Source organism: Hylobates moloch, unplaced genomic scaffold (assembly GCF_009828535.3).
Source record: "Hylobates moloch isolate HMO894 unplaced genomic scaffold, HMol_V3 SCAFFOLD_21, whole genome shotgun sequence".
Classification (NCBI taxonomy): Eukaryota; Metazoa; Chordata; class Mammalia; order Primates; family Hylobatidae; genus Hylobates; species Hylobates moloch.
Window position 1 is genome coordinate 18483265 of NW_026652296.1, and position 19214 is coordinate 18502478.

General features: G+C 44.4%; 1 protein-coding gene across 7 annotated transcripts in view; it reads left to right on the top strand.

Moving 5' to 3' along the window:
- The window catches only part of PTPRT (protein tyrosine phosphatase receptor type T), a 1124172-nt gene that overhangs the window by 938354 nt on the left and 166604 nt on the right, over window positions 1-19214 (top strand). For all 7 annotated transcript variants that reach the window (XM_032141872.2, XM_032141870.2, XM_058432870.1 and 4 more), the window contains one exon: window positions 15182-15317. In XM_032141872.2, the coding sequence (XP_031997763.1) occupies window positions 15182-15317 (136 nt within the window). The remainder of the gene's footprint in view (window positions 1-15181; window positions 15318-19214) is intronic.

Below are 19214 nucleotides of genomic sequence, written 5' to 3' on the forward strand. Positions count from 1 at the left end.
AAAAAAAAAAAAAAAAAAAAAAAAAAGTCCAGGCACAGTGGCTCATGTCTATAATCCCAGCATTTTGGGAGGCCACAGTGGGCGGATCATGAGGTCAGGAGTTCCAGACCAGCCTGACCAACATGGTGAAACCCCGTCTCTACTAAAAATACAAAAATTAGCCAGGTGTGGTGGCACGCACCTGTAATTCCATGTACTCAGGAGGCTGAGGCAAGAGAATCACTTGAACCCGGGAGGTGGAGGTTGCAGTGAGCCGAGATCACGCCACTGCACACCACTCTGGGTGACAGAGCAAGACTCCGTCTCAAAAAAAAAAAAAAAAAAAAAAAAATTGCCAGGCATGGCAGCGCATGCCTGTGGCCCTAACCGAGGTGGGAAGATCGCTTGAGCCCAGGAGGTTGAGGCTGAAGTGAGCCATATTCCTGCCACTGCACTCCAGCCTGGGTGACAAAGCAAGACCCAGTCTCAAAAAAAAAAAGAGAAACTCTAATCCTGATTAAATTCTCTCAGGGCTCCCTTTGTGCTTTGGGATAACTAGCCTGAATCAAAGGCCATTTACCACCTAGTCCCTATCCCTTTTTTATCTCTCCAATTTTATTTCCTTCTCAGCATCCTGTATCCCATTCAAACTGATCATGTGGGTGGTACTTGCCTTCTCACACTCTCCTCTCATTGCTGAGATGTTCTCCCTCCATGGTTTGCCTTAACTCATCCTTTAGGATCAAGTTCAGACAGTTTGATCTCTGCAAAACCTTTACTGGCCCCCATTATCTCCAGATTGCATGCAGAGACAGTCAACTGGCTGGGCCAGTTGGCACAAAGAACTGCAATGCCCTCCCCCAGCACTAAGCAAAGTTTTCTATTGAACGTGGCATACTTTCAAAGTATAAGCATGTTTTGTTGGAGCTGTTTGGTTTCTGTCAACTCTTTCCCTGTGCCTAGCACACATTGTAGTGCTCATTCATTTGGCCCCATGCATGAATGATTTAATAAATGAGCAGATGGCTGACACTGATGGAGCATGTGCCAGGCATGGTATACTCGCCCCCATCCCCACTTCTGCCTCCAGCCTGTGATGGTTCAAGCGCCTCACTCTACTTACCTTCTACCATTTTGTTAGGCTAATTGTGAGTCACTAGTTTTCAATCCAGTATTTGAACTCCATGCAGAGTCACCTGCCAAGCTTCCTGGAGACTGAGTCTTCAGAGCCCTTGTCTGGAGCTCCCCCAAATCTGCTGGGGCTGGTCTTGCTGAGCCCGGTGTCTCACCTGGGATCGCATGGTGTTGGCCCAGGAGAGGCTGGGCTGGGGACAGGAGTCTTGGGCAGTCATAGGGAAAACCCTGTCTTAGGACTCTGTGCCGGTGTGGCAAGTGACATCTGCTACAACCACACTGGCCACTTCTTCTACCCTCCTTACCTGCCACTAAGAGCAGAGCTGCTTTTCCATCCATCCTTTGGGGAGGGGAACAGATCAGCTTTTAATACAGAACACAGTGATTCAATGTTTCTGCTTTCAAAAGCCAAGGGGCAAAGGCTAGAAGAAAGAAAACATGTTCATGGTGGATTTGGCTGGAATCTCAACAATCAATTCCGTGCTTGCTGCTGCTCATTTTATTACCGTTGCATGGGTTAGTTGCACTAATCTGAAATTCTGTGCTGCATGTTTACTGGCTCCTCTGTCTGATCCTGCTCACGCTTCCACTAATCCTTCCTATAGATTGCCTGCTTCCTCCCATGCCCCTTCTCTCCTTTCCAGGCACTCTGATGCTAGCTGCAAGCTGCATGTTGCAGATGCGTAATCTGGACAAAGCTGCCCCAGATGGGCAGATCTTTGCTTCTCCTCCCCTTTCTTGCCCCTCTAAGTCAGGTAATACAGTCACCCCTTAGGGGATCAATTTGGCCAGAGTTGCTTGGAAAGAATTGAATTATGTTTCTGAGTATGAGCCTAGGGGAGCCTTGGCCTCTGGTGCACCCTGCTATGCAGTTCAGACAAAGGAAGCCGAGACATATTGTCCTTCCAGAAGCCTCGTGTTCTGCTCAGTCCACAACCAAGCAGGAGCTCCCATTCCTCTTCCCACATGCTGCCCGTCCATTTGGCTGTGAACCCTGTTAGAGTTTGCATTTCACTGAGTGAAATGCTAAGCTCCCGCTCCTGCTTGTAGCCCTTCCCCAGGCTGTGTGGGTCATGACTCAGCTTCACCTGGTCTTAGAAGTTGAATTGTGTTCCCCAAAAAGATATGTTGGAGTAATAACCCCAGTACCTGTGAGTGGAACCTTATTTAAAAACAGTATCTTTGCAAATGTAATTAGTTTAGAGAAAGTCAGAAGGGTGGACCCTAATCCAATTATGCCTGGTGTCCTTACAAGAAGAGAAAAACATCATTTAAAGACAGACTCATAGGGAGAAAGTCATTGACCACAGGGGCAGAGGTTGGAGTGATGCATCTATAAACCAAGGAATGCCAAGCATTGCCAACCACTAGCAGAAGCTAGGAAGAAGCAAAGAAGAGTTGTACCACAGTCTCAGAAGGAGCATGGCCATGCTGTCACCTTGATTTGGGACTGCTGGATTCCAGAATTGTGAGGGAATAAATTTCTGTGGTGAAACCACTTGGGTTGTGGTTAATTGTAATAACAGCCCTGGGAAATGAATGCACTGAGAAATGCAGTTATCCTGAGCACTGGACAGTGGGCAGTGGTTGAGCTTCAAGGGCTGTACTTTTAAAGTGGACAGACCTCGAGAAAACCTTGGCCAAGAGCTGCCATCCAGAGAATCCCTTTGGCTCACCCCATCTCCCCTATGAGGCCCCCTTGTTGACTGTAGTCTACATTTGGCCCAGACAGGTCTCCACTCTGTGGCTCTGATCCTTCCTTTCTTGCTTTGGTTTCTGCTTCTCCCTTTGAATAGTCTCAGCATCTGCTGCTGGTCACGCCCTGGCCTGGGCTTTGCTTCACAAGCCAGGCTGTGGTAACCTGTTCTCAGTGTCCCAGAATTACATGACCTGCAGACTGTCCCTGATTGGCTTTTGTACTTGGCTCTAAACTGACTGCTCCTGAGAAGCCTCTCCTTGTCCCATTGCTGCCCTGGGACTGCTCTGAGCTTCACAGGAAGAATTACAGTCAGTTCAGTGTGACCACAGCTCTCTCATACCGGCTGCCTGAAGAGCTCTAAAGAGACTATCACTTTGCCACAGGGCATCCTAAAGAGTATGTGTTCTTCTTCTTACATCTGCTCTTCAGACTAAACCCTTAATCCCCAGTGCAGGCCGTGGGTGCTCCTGTCTGCAGCAGCTAAGCGGCTTTGAGCCTCCTGAGCTCCAGGCTCAAAGCACAGATTCTACAAGCAAGGAGCCAGTACTGTCAGCGCTGAGATGACTCAGCCTCTTCATCCTCATCAGCAGGGCAGTCTGGACCACAGGGAGTCAAGGTGGGGAGGGAAAAGAGAAGGCCACTGAGTGGTCACAGGAATGCCCTGATGTGTCCTACACCATGGATGACATACGGAAATCAAGTTTGTAGTCCAGTTTTGTCTAAGCAGAGTTGGGCATGCCCTTTCCTGTACACACTTCTGTGTTGGTGCCCATCACTCAGCTCTGATTTTTAGTTTGCACTTTCCTCTCCCCCTAAGTAGTGAGTTCCAAGACAGTAGTGTTGTCTAATTACCTTCCATGCTCAGCACCTTGCTATAGCCACTCTCATCATTATAATCCTAGCACCACTCAGGTTAGGCAATGTCCAGGACTATTCCCATGAAGCCAAGGGTTGAACTGTTGCTAATGAGACCAAGGTAATGGATATAGTCCATGTGGAGGTCACTGGGCTTTGTCTAGTTATTTTCATGGCCATGGGCTAAATTTTATTTCTGAATAAAGTCTAAGCCACACTTGTGGGCAAGTTTGACCCTCACTATGGATGCAGACTGACTGCCATAACACTCCTAAACCCAAGCCATACGTTGACTCCTGATCTCTGCTTTAGCTTTGACCCCTACCTCAGCCACATCCTGGTCATTAACCTTGACTGCAGTCTGACACCTAACCCAGTCTACAAAGTATGCCCGATACTTGGTTTCTTAGACAACCTTATACCTGACTCTAGTCATAGCTTAAGGTCTTAGTCTTAGCACAGACTGAATCCTCTCTCTACCCCAGCTGGGTCTTGGCAGCCCTCATAGGTTAGGCCTCCTCGGCACAACAGAAAGTAGTTGAGGTCATTGGGAGGTATAAATGGATTTCCAGCTCACCAACGGTGAAACCTTTAAAAGGGTATGCCATAGAAGGGGTGTGTCAATAACGACTGTGTCTGGCATCAGTTGGGCATGACTGCTCATAAATAAGTCTGTTTTCCTCTATTTCCATGGATAAAAAAGACACTTGCTTAATAGAATAAAGGAGTTTTCTTGCATCCAGAAGAGGTTCTCTATCAGAGTCTTATTTAGCCATCTTTCCTGGTGTGTGTAACATGACTGAACTAGAATTTGACCTACACAGAGCATTTATAGTGTAAAACAAGATCTATCTGGAAACATAGATTCAGGAGACCAAGCAAAATCAGCACTTGAGGAACAATTTATTTGAGTGGCTTGAGTGCTTTCAAACAATCAATTAAAGCTATTCCTGTCTCACAGGGTGCTAACCTCCATTTGAGGCTGAAAACAAGGGCAACTTCTGTCAGCAATATTTAGCAGTTTTAGTTGTATGGGCTGTGATGAAGTCAATTCTAACCTCTTAGAACTGACTGGGTAATACTGAGGAGTCTGGGATATTAGAAATGTGTATCTTCTTTGCACTTAATGGTACTTATTAAATAGTTTTTCACAGCAAGGGTAGAGCTATCTTTGAAAACCCTGCATCTCTGTGTTTTCCAGCTACTTAACATTGACTCTGAGTTAAATCGTGACTAAAAGCAATTACTGTCATATGATGAATTGAGGCAATTTGTTTATTACTTGAGAAACATCCTAGGTGATGTCACTTAGAAGAATGATGAAATAATCCTTCTCAAGTGCTCTATTATCAACCAGATCTGGTGAAGGAGGCATTGCTTTGAGGCATGGGGAGGTAGGCAGCAATTTAAAAAAAATTAGTCACAGCAAGATCAAAGAAAGAATATTGGAGACAAAGCAGAAAAAATCACCTAAATTTGAACAAGACTTGTCTCCCTATGAAATTATATGGGATGGTTTTGTTGCTAAATATCAAGAAAGGTATTATATAGAAAGCCCAGCGATTATAATACAACTAACTGCAACATATGAAAGGCGTGGACATAGTGGTTGATACATAAGAAAAGTGAAAAGGATGAGGGAACTTAAGTTAAAAAGGTGAAGTTTAAATATCATTTGAGCAAAGTCTGTATAATTTGGCTCAGGTAACAAGATTCACATGACATGTTCATCAATCCCCTAGATATTAGAATAGGATACGTGGGTGCGAGGGCATGAGAGGAGATAATCTTCAAGAAAGATGCATGAAATAGAACTGCATGATAGAGTGGGTGGCAAACCCTGCAGAGACAGGCATCAATACAAAGAGATTTTAATCTGGCTGGTCAATGGAAGATTCTAGATCTAAATACGGGTCTGTTTCTTTCTTCCAGATATTTGAGAAAAGACAACAACATTTCTCTGCTGAACAGTCTCTCCTCCTATTTATTAGAGAGATGACAGAGTAGTACAATAGGTTAAAGAGAATAAACTCTGTGCTAGACTGCCAGGGCCTATGTCCCAGCTCTCCTGCTTGCTACCATTACTTAGTCTCTCAGAGGCTGTTCCCACATCTCAGAAATAGGTATAATGATGGAACCTGCTTCATAGGTATATTAGTTCATTCCCACATTGCTATAAATACCCAAGACTGGGTAATTTATAAACAAAAGAGGCTTCATTGGCTCATGGTTCTGTAGGCTGTAGAGGATGCATAGCAGCTTCTGCTTCTGGGGAGGCCTCAGGAAGCTTCCAATCATGGCAGAAGGCAAAGGGGCAGCAGGCATCTTACATGGCAGGATCAGGAGCAAGAGAGAGTAGTGGGGGGTGGGGGGGGTGGAGGTGCTACACACTTTTAAATGGCCAGATCTCATAAGAACTCACTCACTGTCGTGAGGACAGTACCAAATGGGATGGTGCTAAACTGTTCATGAGGGATCCAACCACCTCCTACCAGGCCCCACCTCCAACACGGGAGGTTACAATTTGACATGAGGTTTGAGTGCAGACACAGATCCAAACCATATTGATAGGGCTGTGAAGATTAAAAGAGAGAATATATGTGAAGGGCTTAAAACAGCAGCCTGGATTGTAGTAAAAGCCCTAAATGTGTTACCTCTTTATTGTTCATTGTTAGTACTTCACATGTGGTCAAATATCTTGACCCTTCTGTTTCCATCTTCTGGAAGAACTCAGTTTCACACCTGGCTGTCCTGAAAGTCAGCCACAATTTCTCCATGTTGGCCTTGACTTGGCTAAAATCAAGATGCAGTACTGGACATTCTCCCTGACTTACAAGTCTACACCCCCCTCAAAAGTGGCAAAGAGAGGTGAGGCTAGCATCACTTGTTTATAAGAAGCCTATGCTTGTCCTTGGCCCATTTGGTGTCACTTCCATCCTTTACTGTTGCCCTATGCTCCTGGGCATGTAGGTGACCCCTGCATGGGACCCGCATGCCTACTGGCTTCTGGGTTTGGCTAATGGGAGACTTTAATAAGAGATGGTAAAGCTGGAGGAAGGGAGGAGCCTTCTTTCTCTTGGGCTCAGGCCCCTTCTTGGGTGGTGACTGTGTCTACTCCATGGCTTCAGGTCTCCAGATGGGTCTACCAGAGTTATGGCCGGGCGCGGTGGCTCACGCTTGTAATCCCAGCACTTTGGGAGGCTGAGGCGGGCGGATCACGAGGTCAGGAGATCAAGACCATGGTGAAACCCCGTCTCTACTAAAAATACAAAAAAATTAGCCGGGCGTGGTGGCGGGTGCCTGTAGTCCCAGCTACTCGGAGAGGCTGAGGCGGGAGAATGGCGTGAACCCGGGAGGCAGAGCTTACAGTGAGCCGAGATTGTGCCACTGCACTCCAGCCTGGGTGACAGAGCGAGACTCTGTCTCAAAAACAAAAACAAAAAAAACAAAAAAACAGAGTTCCACTTCTGTTGGGTGATCCTTACTTCTGGGCTTTGAGAACTCCACCACCTCTTTTTGTTTCTCCAGTCTGGGCTGGGTAGTGGCTTCCTGATACTACCACCCTCTGAGTTTCCCCACCATTGTCTCCTAATCCTTGTGTACTAATTCTCCAGTAAATTTGCTCTGTTTTAAAAGTTAGGAGTGGTTTCCTTTTCCCTGGTTGGATGCTTTCTGATGTGAGGCTGTGGTGGTTTCTGGTGATTATTTCTTCCTTTTTTAAGTGGTAAGGGTGGGGGTGGGGGGAACCTGATTTAATCATCTAGTCTTTCTATTTTTTTTCTGTATCAACATCACACTAGTGTAAAGTATCTGAAATACACATTTTTTTCATTTTTTAAAAAAGTCAGCAACAGCATTTGTTTCTCCCCAGGCTTCTCGCACCCCTCCTGTTTGCTACAATTTCAGTCCTCAAAGACTGCCAAAGTAGTTCATGATCACAATTACAAATACTCTCAATGCCTTGGGATGCAATTTGTGAAGTCTAGAGGCTTGAATCTAATGAAGTATCCAGATGCTCTCCTGCCAACTTCTTTTCTGTCTTGGACTTTAATTCCATCTTAAAAATAATCTGCTATTCTGAGAATTTGTTTCCAGCAAAATCAAGAAGGTTTATGGTGCTTACCTGACTTGAGAAGAGCCAGAAAGTTGCCCAGCATCTTCATCTTTTCCCTGTTATCTCCTCTTGGCAAAACCCCCATAATCAGAGATGCCTGTAATGCTTAAAACCTTCCCTGACATAGAAGTACCAGCTTACAGTCAGGGTTTCAAAGGTTTTCCCTACTGGATGCCAGATACATACAAAGCCAGAGTAAAGACAGAGAAACTCTTCAACAAAAGAAGCCATTCAGTAGACAGGGGTAAACTGCCAGCAAAGTAAGATTTGCCTCTGATAAACCACACTGGGGATAATATGCCCTTGGATAGCTGAGAAACAACTGTGTGTTTTAAAGAGTGCAGGTTTTAGGAATAGTGTCCCTGAGAGCCAGCTTGCTTTCTTTACCGTCAGCAATGATCACCAGCATGGGTTATGCATCCATTGGGATTTACTTGGTTTTATCAATTGCAATTAAATGTTCTTTATCTGTGACTCCTATTTTTGCTCCATATCTTTACAAGGAAAATTCTCTGAAGTAAAGCTCTAGAATTGGGCCTGTCACCAGTGAGAGCACTTCAGAATGAATCATTAATCATTAATTGCCAATCCCTTGTTGCCAAATTATGTTATTGCTGCCATTAAGTCATCCAGATGCAAGCCTGATATGGGCCTTGCCTATATGAGGAAAGTTAAGTGAATCACTCTGGGGGCTCTGCCTTTATCCTGAGGATTGCATGAACTTAGGTAGCAGGTTACAAGGAGGCGTTGCCACAGCCTCTATCATCTACAATTCATAGACACAAAAAACCCTAGTGCTACCCTGGATCCAGTGCTAAGGTCACATCATCACTGTGCCCCATACGTGAACAGTTCCTCAGAGTTTATCAAGCATTTTTCCCTCCATTATTACATTTGATTCTTAGAAAATCCCTGTGTGAACTTGGCATTTTATCATTATTTCATAAATGAGAATATCAAATCACATTGTGGTTAACAGGTTTGATCAAGGTTGCACAACCCATTAGTGATGGCATCTAGACACAAGGTTGCATATTTCCAATGTGAAACCCGATGCTTTTGACTAGACTCATAAAACCATAGCATCTCGACATCAAAAGGGGCATAAGAAGTCTTGTCGTCCCTTCTGCTTTATGGGGAGCACAGGATGTTCCAGCCAGCTCTTGTCCTTGTTGATGACACATTCCCCTGCCTCTGTGGGTAACATGGGGAGGGTCAGGGTGAGGGGGCGGGAATGGACTGCATGGGAGTCTCATGGCTCTAAAGATAATAGGGATAATTTCTCTCACCAAGAGTATGAGTATTACTGGAATTAAGGGGAACCAAGTTGAGGTAAAAGATGACATCAGAGAAAAAGGTCAGCATCCTGTAGACATGAGGTCCTCATGGCTTAGTTATGAATCCAGGAAGCCAAGGAGATGAGAACAGAGACAGAGTAAGCAGGTAAAATGAAGGGCTGACTCTGATGCAGGACTTTGGAACCATAATGACCTCATCCTCTCTCTATACCATGATGCTGCATTGAAAGGGTCTGGGCTTTAGCCTCAGCTGATTAGCTCTTCCACATTCAAACATTTCCTGTGTTGATTCCTAATCTACCCCCTGTCACTTCTACCCAATGATATAGCTCTGAGCTTTGAAACTAAAGGGACCAAATCTACTCCATCTTCCACAACGGCCCTTTATCTATCTAAAGGCAAAAATTAGGTCTCATCTGAATCTTCCCTTCCCTAAGGTGAAAAATCCTGATTCAGAGTGATTACCTTCAAAGTCAATAATCTCTGGAACATTGTGCATCTCAGTCAATGTGTACCTGAATCATGTAGAGACCTTGTTACAAGGCAGCTGCTGATTCAGTAGGTCTGGGTGGGGCTCAAGATACTGCATTTTTGATAAACTCCCAAGTTTTGCCAATATTCTGGTCGATGGACCACTTTTTGAGTAGCAAGGCTCGTGGCCTGTCTTCACTCTAGAGGTCCCTGTTGAGAGGTTGGGTTCACAGGTGGACAGGACTCACCAAAGCGTTCTGACCAGTGCAGAGTAGAGCAGGGCAGCACTGCCCTTGTTAGGTCTCAGTAATCCTTGGGGAAAATCAGCTGGGAGAGTTGCTGGGTAGCATGGGAGGAGGCAGCAGAGAGAGAAAACATGGCAACTAGACCCTATGAATGGAGCTAATATTGAGAGAGGGAAGTAGAGCTTAATAAACCAAGGGCCATGCCTTGTGCACCAGGTTTCCATAGGTAAGAGTAGACAGGTAGCACATTAAAAGCCAGATTAAGACTCTGGGCTGGAGCTAGGAGGAGACTGGATCCTTAGCCATCATGGCATTTGGGGAAAGAATAGACAGCAGGATGCAGCAGCAGCTGCTTTGAGAACTGGTTCAGCCTTTGGGAGTGCTCAGAGCTCAGAGGACACAGCTGGCTGTGCCGTCAGGTCAGGCTTGCAAGGCTTGCGGCATGATGTTGGAGAGGGAGTCTCCTGTCAGTGCAAGCTGAGTTCACGAGATTATTTTTGGTTATCACATCACACAGGAGACTCAAGTAGAGCCTCAAAGCTTCCCCAATTGGGGAAATTTATCATCTGGTGCCTGCCTAGATGCCAATTCTGATTTGCTTGGCCTATTCTCAGATTGGGTCCTCTGGAGGGTAAAGATGAGGAAGATGCATCCAAATCCCTCCTCCTTCTCTCAGTTCCCAAATCCCCAGTCCCTGCTTAATAAACCAGTCACCCAGAGCCAGAGACAGCCTTTTAGGGACTAAGGCTGATGCTAAGCCTGACTCTCATGGAAAGGGTAGGCTTGGGGTAAAAGTAACACAGGTGTTATCCCACTGAAGGGCTTCCAGTGGGATAGCCCTCTGAAAAGTCCCTTTCGATTTTGGGGCCACTGAGTCAGACAGATAGCCTTCTATGTGGACCTACTGCTGGCATCTGTGGAAAGCCCACCACATTACCAATGGCCCCATCAGTAGCCAACCCTGATGTGCTTTCTTATGACTCCCATCACAGGTCACATTCTGCTCCACTGAGCATTTAAGATGTAATCCCTGTGGCCACACCTGACTCTGCCACAAAAGCAGGACTCTCCCATCCTCTGTCCATCCCTCAGATATGGGAGCCACACGTGGATGCTGTCTTGCCTTTAGTCCATTTCCTCTATCCCTGTATCACCTTCGAACCCTGTGAACACACTTCCACTATGAACAGAGGCACAAATCTCCAGAGACTAGGGCAAGTTCCCCTAAAGAGTGCTAAAGGCAAAGCTGGATTTTCCCTGTCCCAGGGAATGTTCACGTTCCTGTATCTGATGTCTGGTTAGACCAACCAAGCATGGATTTTTCTAAAAACCTCACTGTGTAAAGTCTGTGATTTCAGCTCCGCTGCCTGTTGGCTGAACTCACTGAATTCGTCTAAACCTCTGGGCTCTGGACTTTCAGACAGCCTCCCCGAATCCCGTGAATTCTTCTGTGGCCCTCAAGTACGTTCTTTTGTAGGTTTATGGTCATTGCTGCAGCTGCTTCTATTTAGGAATGTCTTGGAATTCTTTTGGGAAAATTTTTCTAATACTCATACAAGATCTTCACTTTCCTTTGTGTGTAGACTTGATTCTACCCTGGGAACAGCCTTTGGCATAGTTGATCATGCCCTCCTTTTTGAAACATTCTCTTCTCTTGGCTCTAGGATACTACACTCTCCCAGGTTTACTTCCTACCTGTCTGGTCACTCCTGTTCCCCATTCAGGCTTATCTCCCTCTACTCACTAAATACTGCAGCCCCTCAAGTCTCTATTCTAGGTCTGTTTCTCCTTCTATTCTTTATTCTCTCCCAGGGTGATTTCATCAACAGGCCCCCATGCTTCAGATACCATCTGTGTACATATGACTCACACACTTTTGCCTCCAACTCTGACCTTTAACTTAGAGCTCCAGATCGCATTTTTGACTACATACTTTTCTGGAGTATATCTCAAGCTCCAGTTGCCCTAGATATATTTTCCCCCTAAAGCTATTCCTTTTCCATTGTGTCTGGATCCCGTAAACATTACCATCATCCACCGTATCATGCAAGCCAAAGATTTGTGGTCATTCTTGACAGCTCTTTCTCCTTTATTCCCCATATCCAATCCCTCAACAGATTTTATCTATAACTATTTCAAGTAATTGTCTCTTTTATCATATCTGCCTATCTTCACTGTCATCACCTGAACCTAAGCAACTATCATCGCCCATCTGAATGCCCGCGGTGGTCTCAAAACTCATTTCACCAATTCACTTTGGTTCCACACTAAAGCTGGAATGATCCATTGGAAATACAAATCTGACCATATCATTGCTCCTTGAATAACACTTAAATGGTGCTGTGTGTTCCTTTGGTTAAAGAACAAAAGCCCTCATTGTGGCCAGTAATATCCTGTGTGGACCAATTCATGATGCCCTCTCCAGCTTCTTTCTCATCCTTCCCTCCTTGCTTTCTTGCCCTGGTTATACTACATTTTTTTTTTAAAGTACAACAGGGTGCTTGCCCCATTGCACAGCTTTAGCCAAGGCTATTTCTCCTGCTGCTCCCATATGCTGCTTTCATGATTCCTTTGCTGGTTACAGCCTGTCTTCCTTTGGAGCTCACCCCTATTAGGGGTGAATTGCTCCAAGAAGCAATGCATTTTTTAAATTATGCAAGTATCTATTTACAAGTGTCATGTGCTTCTCTGTTCAAACTTTAACAGGGTTCAAGTTTGCTATTACTGATTTTTGATTTATTAATTATATTCCCCTACCCCCAATCACCACTAATTGTAGGCTGTTTGAGAGCAGGAACTGTTACTGTTTTGCTCACCACTGTATCACCAAATGCCTGGCACATAGAGGGTATTTATGATCACTTACTGAAGGAATGAAGTATGAGTCTCATTAGACCAAGCTAATAGCATTGTTCCCAGATTAATAGGATCCTCTCTAGGGGCTCTTTGCCATTGCACTCCTAGTCTCTAGAACAGGACCTGGTAGCAGGCACACTAAGTAAAATTAGGCTGTGCCAGTGAGTGAATGCCCCAGAGACAACCCTTCCTCCAAATCTGAATAAAAAGACTCTATCAATATTGAGGAAATTTGGATCTGAGATTCTCCCCTTCCTTTATGCTTGCTACATTGTGGATTAGCCACATCTCAGAAATCATGTCTCCAGCCTGGGAAATGGGGGCTGCATGGGAGCTCCTCAGAACCAGCCCTCGTCCCCCCATCCCGGAATGTCAGACCAGCCCTGCTAAAGAGATGGTGGCCAACTCTGTCAGGAATTCTCTAGGCTGTAGATGAGAAGAGTCTACTCAGTCAGCCCTGGAATTTGATGAGTTGGTTTTGCCATTAGCTTGTGAAAGGAATGAATAAAATTCCTTATCCATAAGTCCTTCTAGGAACAGAATCTCTGACTCTACAGACAGCATAGTTTAGTACACAGCACATGGCCACTCAATGGCAAAATAATGAATGATTGAATGGATAAATCCCACAACTGTGGTTCACTCACCCTCATATTATGTTATAATTTATCTGTTAGGCAGCAATGATGAGGAGGGAGGCCTGTGCTAGACACTGGCATTAGAGAGATGAATAGGGTGACTTACCATTCTCACTAGAGAGACTTGGCCAAGCAAACCCAACATGTCTAAGTTACAACAGCTTGGGGAAAGTGCTCTGAGAGAGGAAACACTTAATGCTCTTAAGCAAAACAAAAGGGGGTGCATCAATGTGCTGGAGGGCTTAAACATCAGTGCATTTTGGGAATCAGGACCATAGCTTTTGGGTAGTAGCATTCCTTCAACTCAAGACTCTGCTGAGTTCTATGAACACATGACTTAAAAAAGGAGAAAAGTCAATTTGCTTCCATGAGAACAAATGTGTGTGGGCAGAGATGTCATCCCTTTAGCTAAACACTAAACAACCACAAACATTTAGGGAGCCCTATTACCAGTCAGAGTCTGTGCTAACTTGGGGAAACTAAGATAAACGAGGCGTAATCTTGCCCCTGAGGAGTTTGCAGACCACTGGAGGAGACAGATGTGAAAACAAATAACTAATAATATTGGTGCATTGTAGTAAGAGATATTGTGAGGCATGTGCAAAGTGTTATAAAGTGTTAATAGAATTTAGAGAAGAGGGAGAAACTCTCCCAGGGGCACAGGCTTAGAGAAAGTGTATTGGCTGATGAAGAATGAGCTGACGTAGATGTGGAAGAAAAGAAGGAATGAGTTAGGAAAAGGACGGTTTGGACTTTAAGCTGCTTCATACTTAAAGGCTGGCACCAATGGGAATATAAATAGAAGCAGGAGGAAATTCACTTAGGGTGCTGATAACCCCTGGACTACTCTCTAGAATGTCTGAAATAAGATGTTGCCTCTGATCCCTGGTACATAGCATGAAGATACTGGTTTTTGGCATTCTTTGCCTGCTTACTTTGCTATGGCATAAGCAGAATGGTTGTTTTAGGGAGAAGGGATTGAGGAACTAGATGACTTGAGAGCTGGATTCAGGGTTTCTGACCATTGAGGTCTAAAATTGGAATCAGGAAACCTGTGGAATTCTGGCCCTGACCTTTATCAGCCATGTGACTTTTAGCAACTTCCCTTGGTTTTCTCATCTATAAAATGGGAAAATCAGTATCTCATCTACCTTTGGGAATCTTTGTGAGGATTGACCAGGCCAGATCCATGAAGTTACCCAGCACAGGGCTAAGGATGTATAGTAAGTGGCCAGTTACCTGCCTCCTCTACTGAGGATTGTGTCAGCAAGTTAACACCTGGTAGAGCATGTTGCATTAGTATTAAATGCTAAAAATGGAATTGATCAAATTTAAGTGTTTTTTTGAACCCAAGGTGTATTCAAGTTCCCTTGAATATACAAACTTTTTGCCCTACCATTTGTTTCCTATAAAGAACAAAACAAAAACCTCTTTTTATCTTTAAAAATCTAGTGATTTAAATCGTGTTGCCCCAAAATAAAGCTGTTATTTCCACCATTTACATGAAAGAATAATGTAGGGTTAGGTATAATTCCCAGTGTTCCATGGTTTGATCCTAGAGACAAAGCAATATGAGAGAAAAAAAATCTTAACTTGATTTGCCTTAAGGAAAAGAATGCTTCAACACAGTTGCCCAAGTGAGAACCTTGGGCAACTCACTTAATTTCTCTGCATGTCAGTTTCTTCATCTCAAAAGAATCTAATGATAATCCCAACTGCACAAGGAATTGATCCTCAAAAGTTATTAAATGGGACAATGTATGTGATGCCCTTAGCACAGTGCCTGGCACATAGTTAGCACTCAACTAAAGGAAGCTGTTGTCATTATGATGATTGTCTAGTCACACGTGTGGTTGTTTTCAACATTGCTATCCTTCCCTTTCCCTTCTTAGGTGCCTCCACCCAGAATTCTAACACTGTGGAGCCAGAGAAGCAGGTGGACAACACCGTGAAGATGGCTGGTGTGATCGCTGGCCTCCTCATGTTCATCATCATTCTCCTGGGTGTGATGCTCACCATCAAAAGGAGGTGAGTCTCTGCTACTGCCTGGAAGACTCTGCTGACCCGAGGTGACCCCAACACTGCTGTGTGGCCAGGTTTTTGCTCTGTTGATCATTGTCCAGCAGGGATCTTCTGATATAACCATTGAGGTCCAGAAATACGTGGGCCGGCTGTGGTTCATTATGTTGCTGTTTGAAGGGTGCATGCTGCCTGCTTGGCAGGTGGTCCTGAGGTGGCCAGTTTCTTATGGGCCAGTGAGCCCTATGACTGGCCACCGTGATGTGCCATGGGATTCCATGTATCATGAATTGAGTCTTATAAGAGTTAACTGCTGTGTTGTTATCAGTCATGTCATCAAGATAGCTCGGGAGCCCCAGGAACATAGATGAGTCCAGAAACACAGTTGCAGGAAAGTAATGTTTTACCATTCTCACCTCCATCTGCCCCTGATTTCCGCTGGTCAAATAATAGCATCCCAGGCTGCCCTCTCCATGGGAGATAAAGCCTACAGTGGTGTGAGAGTTCCCAATTACAAGTCTTATTACAGGCTCTGTACTATGCCCTGTCCCACAAAACCTTCCCAGCTGGATTGCTGTTGTTTGTCACCTCTCAAAAGCATGTCTCCCTGGACTCCTCTGGCCAGCTAGTAGTTTGCTCATACTGTGTGTTTTCTCCAGTTGCATTTCTCATGAAAGCATGCACACAGATTCCTCCCTTATTTCCAAGATGTACTACACCAGCATCCTCTGTTTAAGAGGCATTCACAAGGCTTGAGGATAACACAAGGAAATTGGAAGAAAAAACAAAGGGTGAATATCAGCTATCCCTGTCCCCAGGGTGCACTGGTTATTCCTCTAAACAGAGAGTCTTACTCGCCCCTCTCCTTAGCCCCTGCCTGCCACCATGTTAACACATCTACTTCCCACCTCCACGTCTTCTCAGTTTCAATGCCAGGGCCCCAACCTTAGTCTCTACCTTCCCACTCCTCAGTCTGTCATAGCAAACAAAACATTTATCCACATTGTAATACTAGGTGGTGTATTGTGTCCTGCTCCCAGGCAAAAGAGCCTTCTACGTTATTAACCAAACCAACACCTCAGCCTGAAGCTCTGGGTTTGCTTATGCACAGAGTTCAGGGCAACCCCAAGAACAAGGGCTGGGAGCTTGCTTCCATCTATAGCATGAAAAATGCTCATCAAATGTGTTTCCCACCAGAACAAAGGGAAAGAATACCCCTAACAACTAATTCCAGCTTCTACCTTAGGAACCACATGAATATAAAATGCAGATTTTTTTTTAAAAGCAATATCCCCATTTCCAGTGATGAGTGATTTAGAAATACTAGGGTCCCCACTACACATACAGTCAACCCTCTCTTGGCCATGCCAGCACCAGGATGTCCCTCTCTCTCTTTCTCATGGTTCTGCTTTGGATCAGTCATACCTGCCTCTGGCCAGGACATTGTACTGTGAGGACATCTTTTCTTGACATTTTTTGTCTAATGGGATCATGTCTTGCCTCAAGCTCCTAGCAGAATGGCTTAAGAGCTAAGGTTCTCCTCCAGCTACTGATTTTCTGGTTGGAGAAACTAGGAGTAACAGAAGGTACTATGTTAATATTGGGGGTGAAGAGCCCTCAAAGGGTTAACGTCAACACTACATTGTCATATCACCATCATCACTGATAACACATGGCCACATTATATGTCCCAGTGACTAGTCTGCTGCTATTACATAGGGTAGTATATGACTTTTGATTTCTCTGGGGGCAGTAAGCACATTGTACATGTAAGATCATTGAAATGTTTCTTAGAGTTACTGGTGTATTAGAGGCAGAGGTGAAATGTTTCTTAGAGTTACAGATGTATTAGAGGCAGAGGTGAGTTTGGGATTGTCCACCCAAATTAATGGAACTGAATACCTCTTTGATAGACCTGAAGTTTTATTATTCTTTGCCACTGATTTGTAAATCAGATATGCTCTTCCAATTTTGCTCTTTCTAAAGCCTGGCTTAACCCACGTCACCATCATCTGTGAGATTGTGAAGAAATTTCACTTCCTTCTCACAGCTATTTCTGAAATGTGTGAGTGTGACTTTTTGGGAGGGAGGAAAAGGCTTTATGTTTCCAGGGTGGGAGCAACTATAAAATGAGTCCTTTGTGGTAGTTTTAACCTCCTCTGAGTATCTTCATCAACTCTCATGTCTATCAAAACTGTCCATCAGACCCAATCAACAGGCATCACATGATCACCATTTCTCCCCAGGAGGCAAAACCTGGGCATTGCATGTTGTGGGGTGCTAATCAGTATTTATATATATGGCATCTTTTGAAAAAAATAAGACATTTTATTGGCCTAGTTGATTGGAACAATTTACAGATGGGAGGGGAGGGTAGGAGGAGAAGAGGAGAAAATGGGGAGGAAGAGAGAAATTGCACATAGGCCTGCACTCTTTCCACTAACCTACAATGTCTTCCTGTGTCTAGAGATGCCCCAAAGGAAAGCGAAATTCTGTGCGCCTCTTCTGTCCCCAGCTACCCCAACTGCATAAATATATTAATATATACTACACTGATCAATTGAGTCTGCTACCAACTTACTGTTGGCCAGAATACTGTCTACATCTACCTCAAAGGAAGATGTATTCAAGTCAAAGAAACTTCCAAGTAACAGGCTCATCACCATAGCTCAGGATACTAGTGTTAACATCTCCTCAATGTCCTATCATCACCTACAGTGCTTGGACTCAGGAGTTCACAGAGGCCAACACCTGCTACAACCCCTCCACTGGCTTAAGCTTGCCTGGGTCTTCTCCCTGCCTTCGTTGGGCATGGACATGGTTGCTTTCTGGGTTTTTTTTCTGCTCCTAATAGATTCAGCTGACTCAAAGCCTCCCTAAAGCTATAGCCACAGATGTTTCCAGCAAACATAAGATGTCTCCAGCTTCTCTCTCTGAAGGTTTGTGATCACTGACTTTAGAGCTTCCTTGCCACTGTCCAAAGAGAGTCCTTCTCTTCTTGTTAGGGGTTTCCTTTTATGACACAGAAGTAGAAGACAGACAGAGAATGGGCTTGAGATCCAAGGATGAAGGGAAAGGTTTAATGAAAAAAGCTAAATTAATTTATATCTAGACAACTGAAAACAAAATAGAGGAGGGAAAAGAGAGAATATCAGCAAAACTCGAGAAGTGTTTTGTTGTTGTTGCTTGGTTTTGTTTTGTAACAGGGGGAGGGAGATCTTGAGAAATGAAAAGGAGAAAGGGATATGAGATGTTGGTGGGTGATTTAAATGGGATTCTCTTATAGTTTGAAAGAGAAGCAAGTTAAAGTTTAGAATTCTTTTTGCATTACCTTTGGCTGTTTGAACTGGGCTGTATTGAATGTGGAACCATATGGAATTAGGATTGCATGGACATACACAGGATGATATGAGCATTATAAGAAGGGATCCTGGAGCCCCTCACTGACAGAGTTAACTACCAGTGTGGTTTTAGCCACACCAACTACAAAATATCCATCCTTCTGCTGTCACTAGATAGTGGCTCCATCTTTTTCTTTTGGATCTGTTGATCACATCTAGAGTTCTGAATGTTCTGTAATGGGTACCCCCATGTCATTATGTAGTAAAACATACCTCGTTTTCATGAGCACCATGTTAAGTCCTGACATAGAGAAAGACCTTCATCACTGACTCAGGACTGCAGTCCTGATCATCTTCATCCCTTGCCTCCTCCCCTTAGAACTGTTAGACATCCTCCCCACTCCTCCAAAATCAGCAATCAAGAGGTTACATGACCAACTCTATGTTTTCTTAACTTAATACCATGGGCACTGTGTGCCTTTAACGCAAATTAAGATGAAAAGATCAAGTCTTATTGCCTTAACCAGCATGTCTCAATAGTTGAAGGTGTTCATTAGCCACTCAC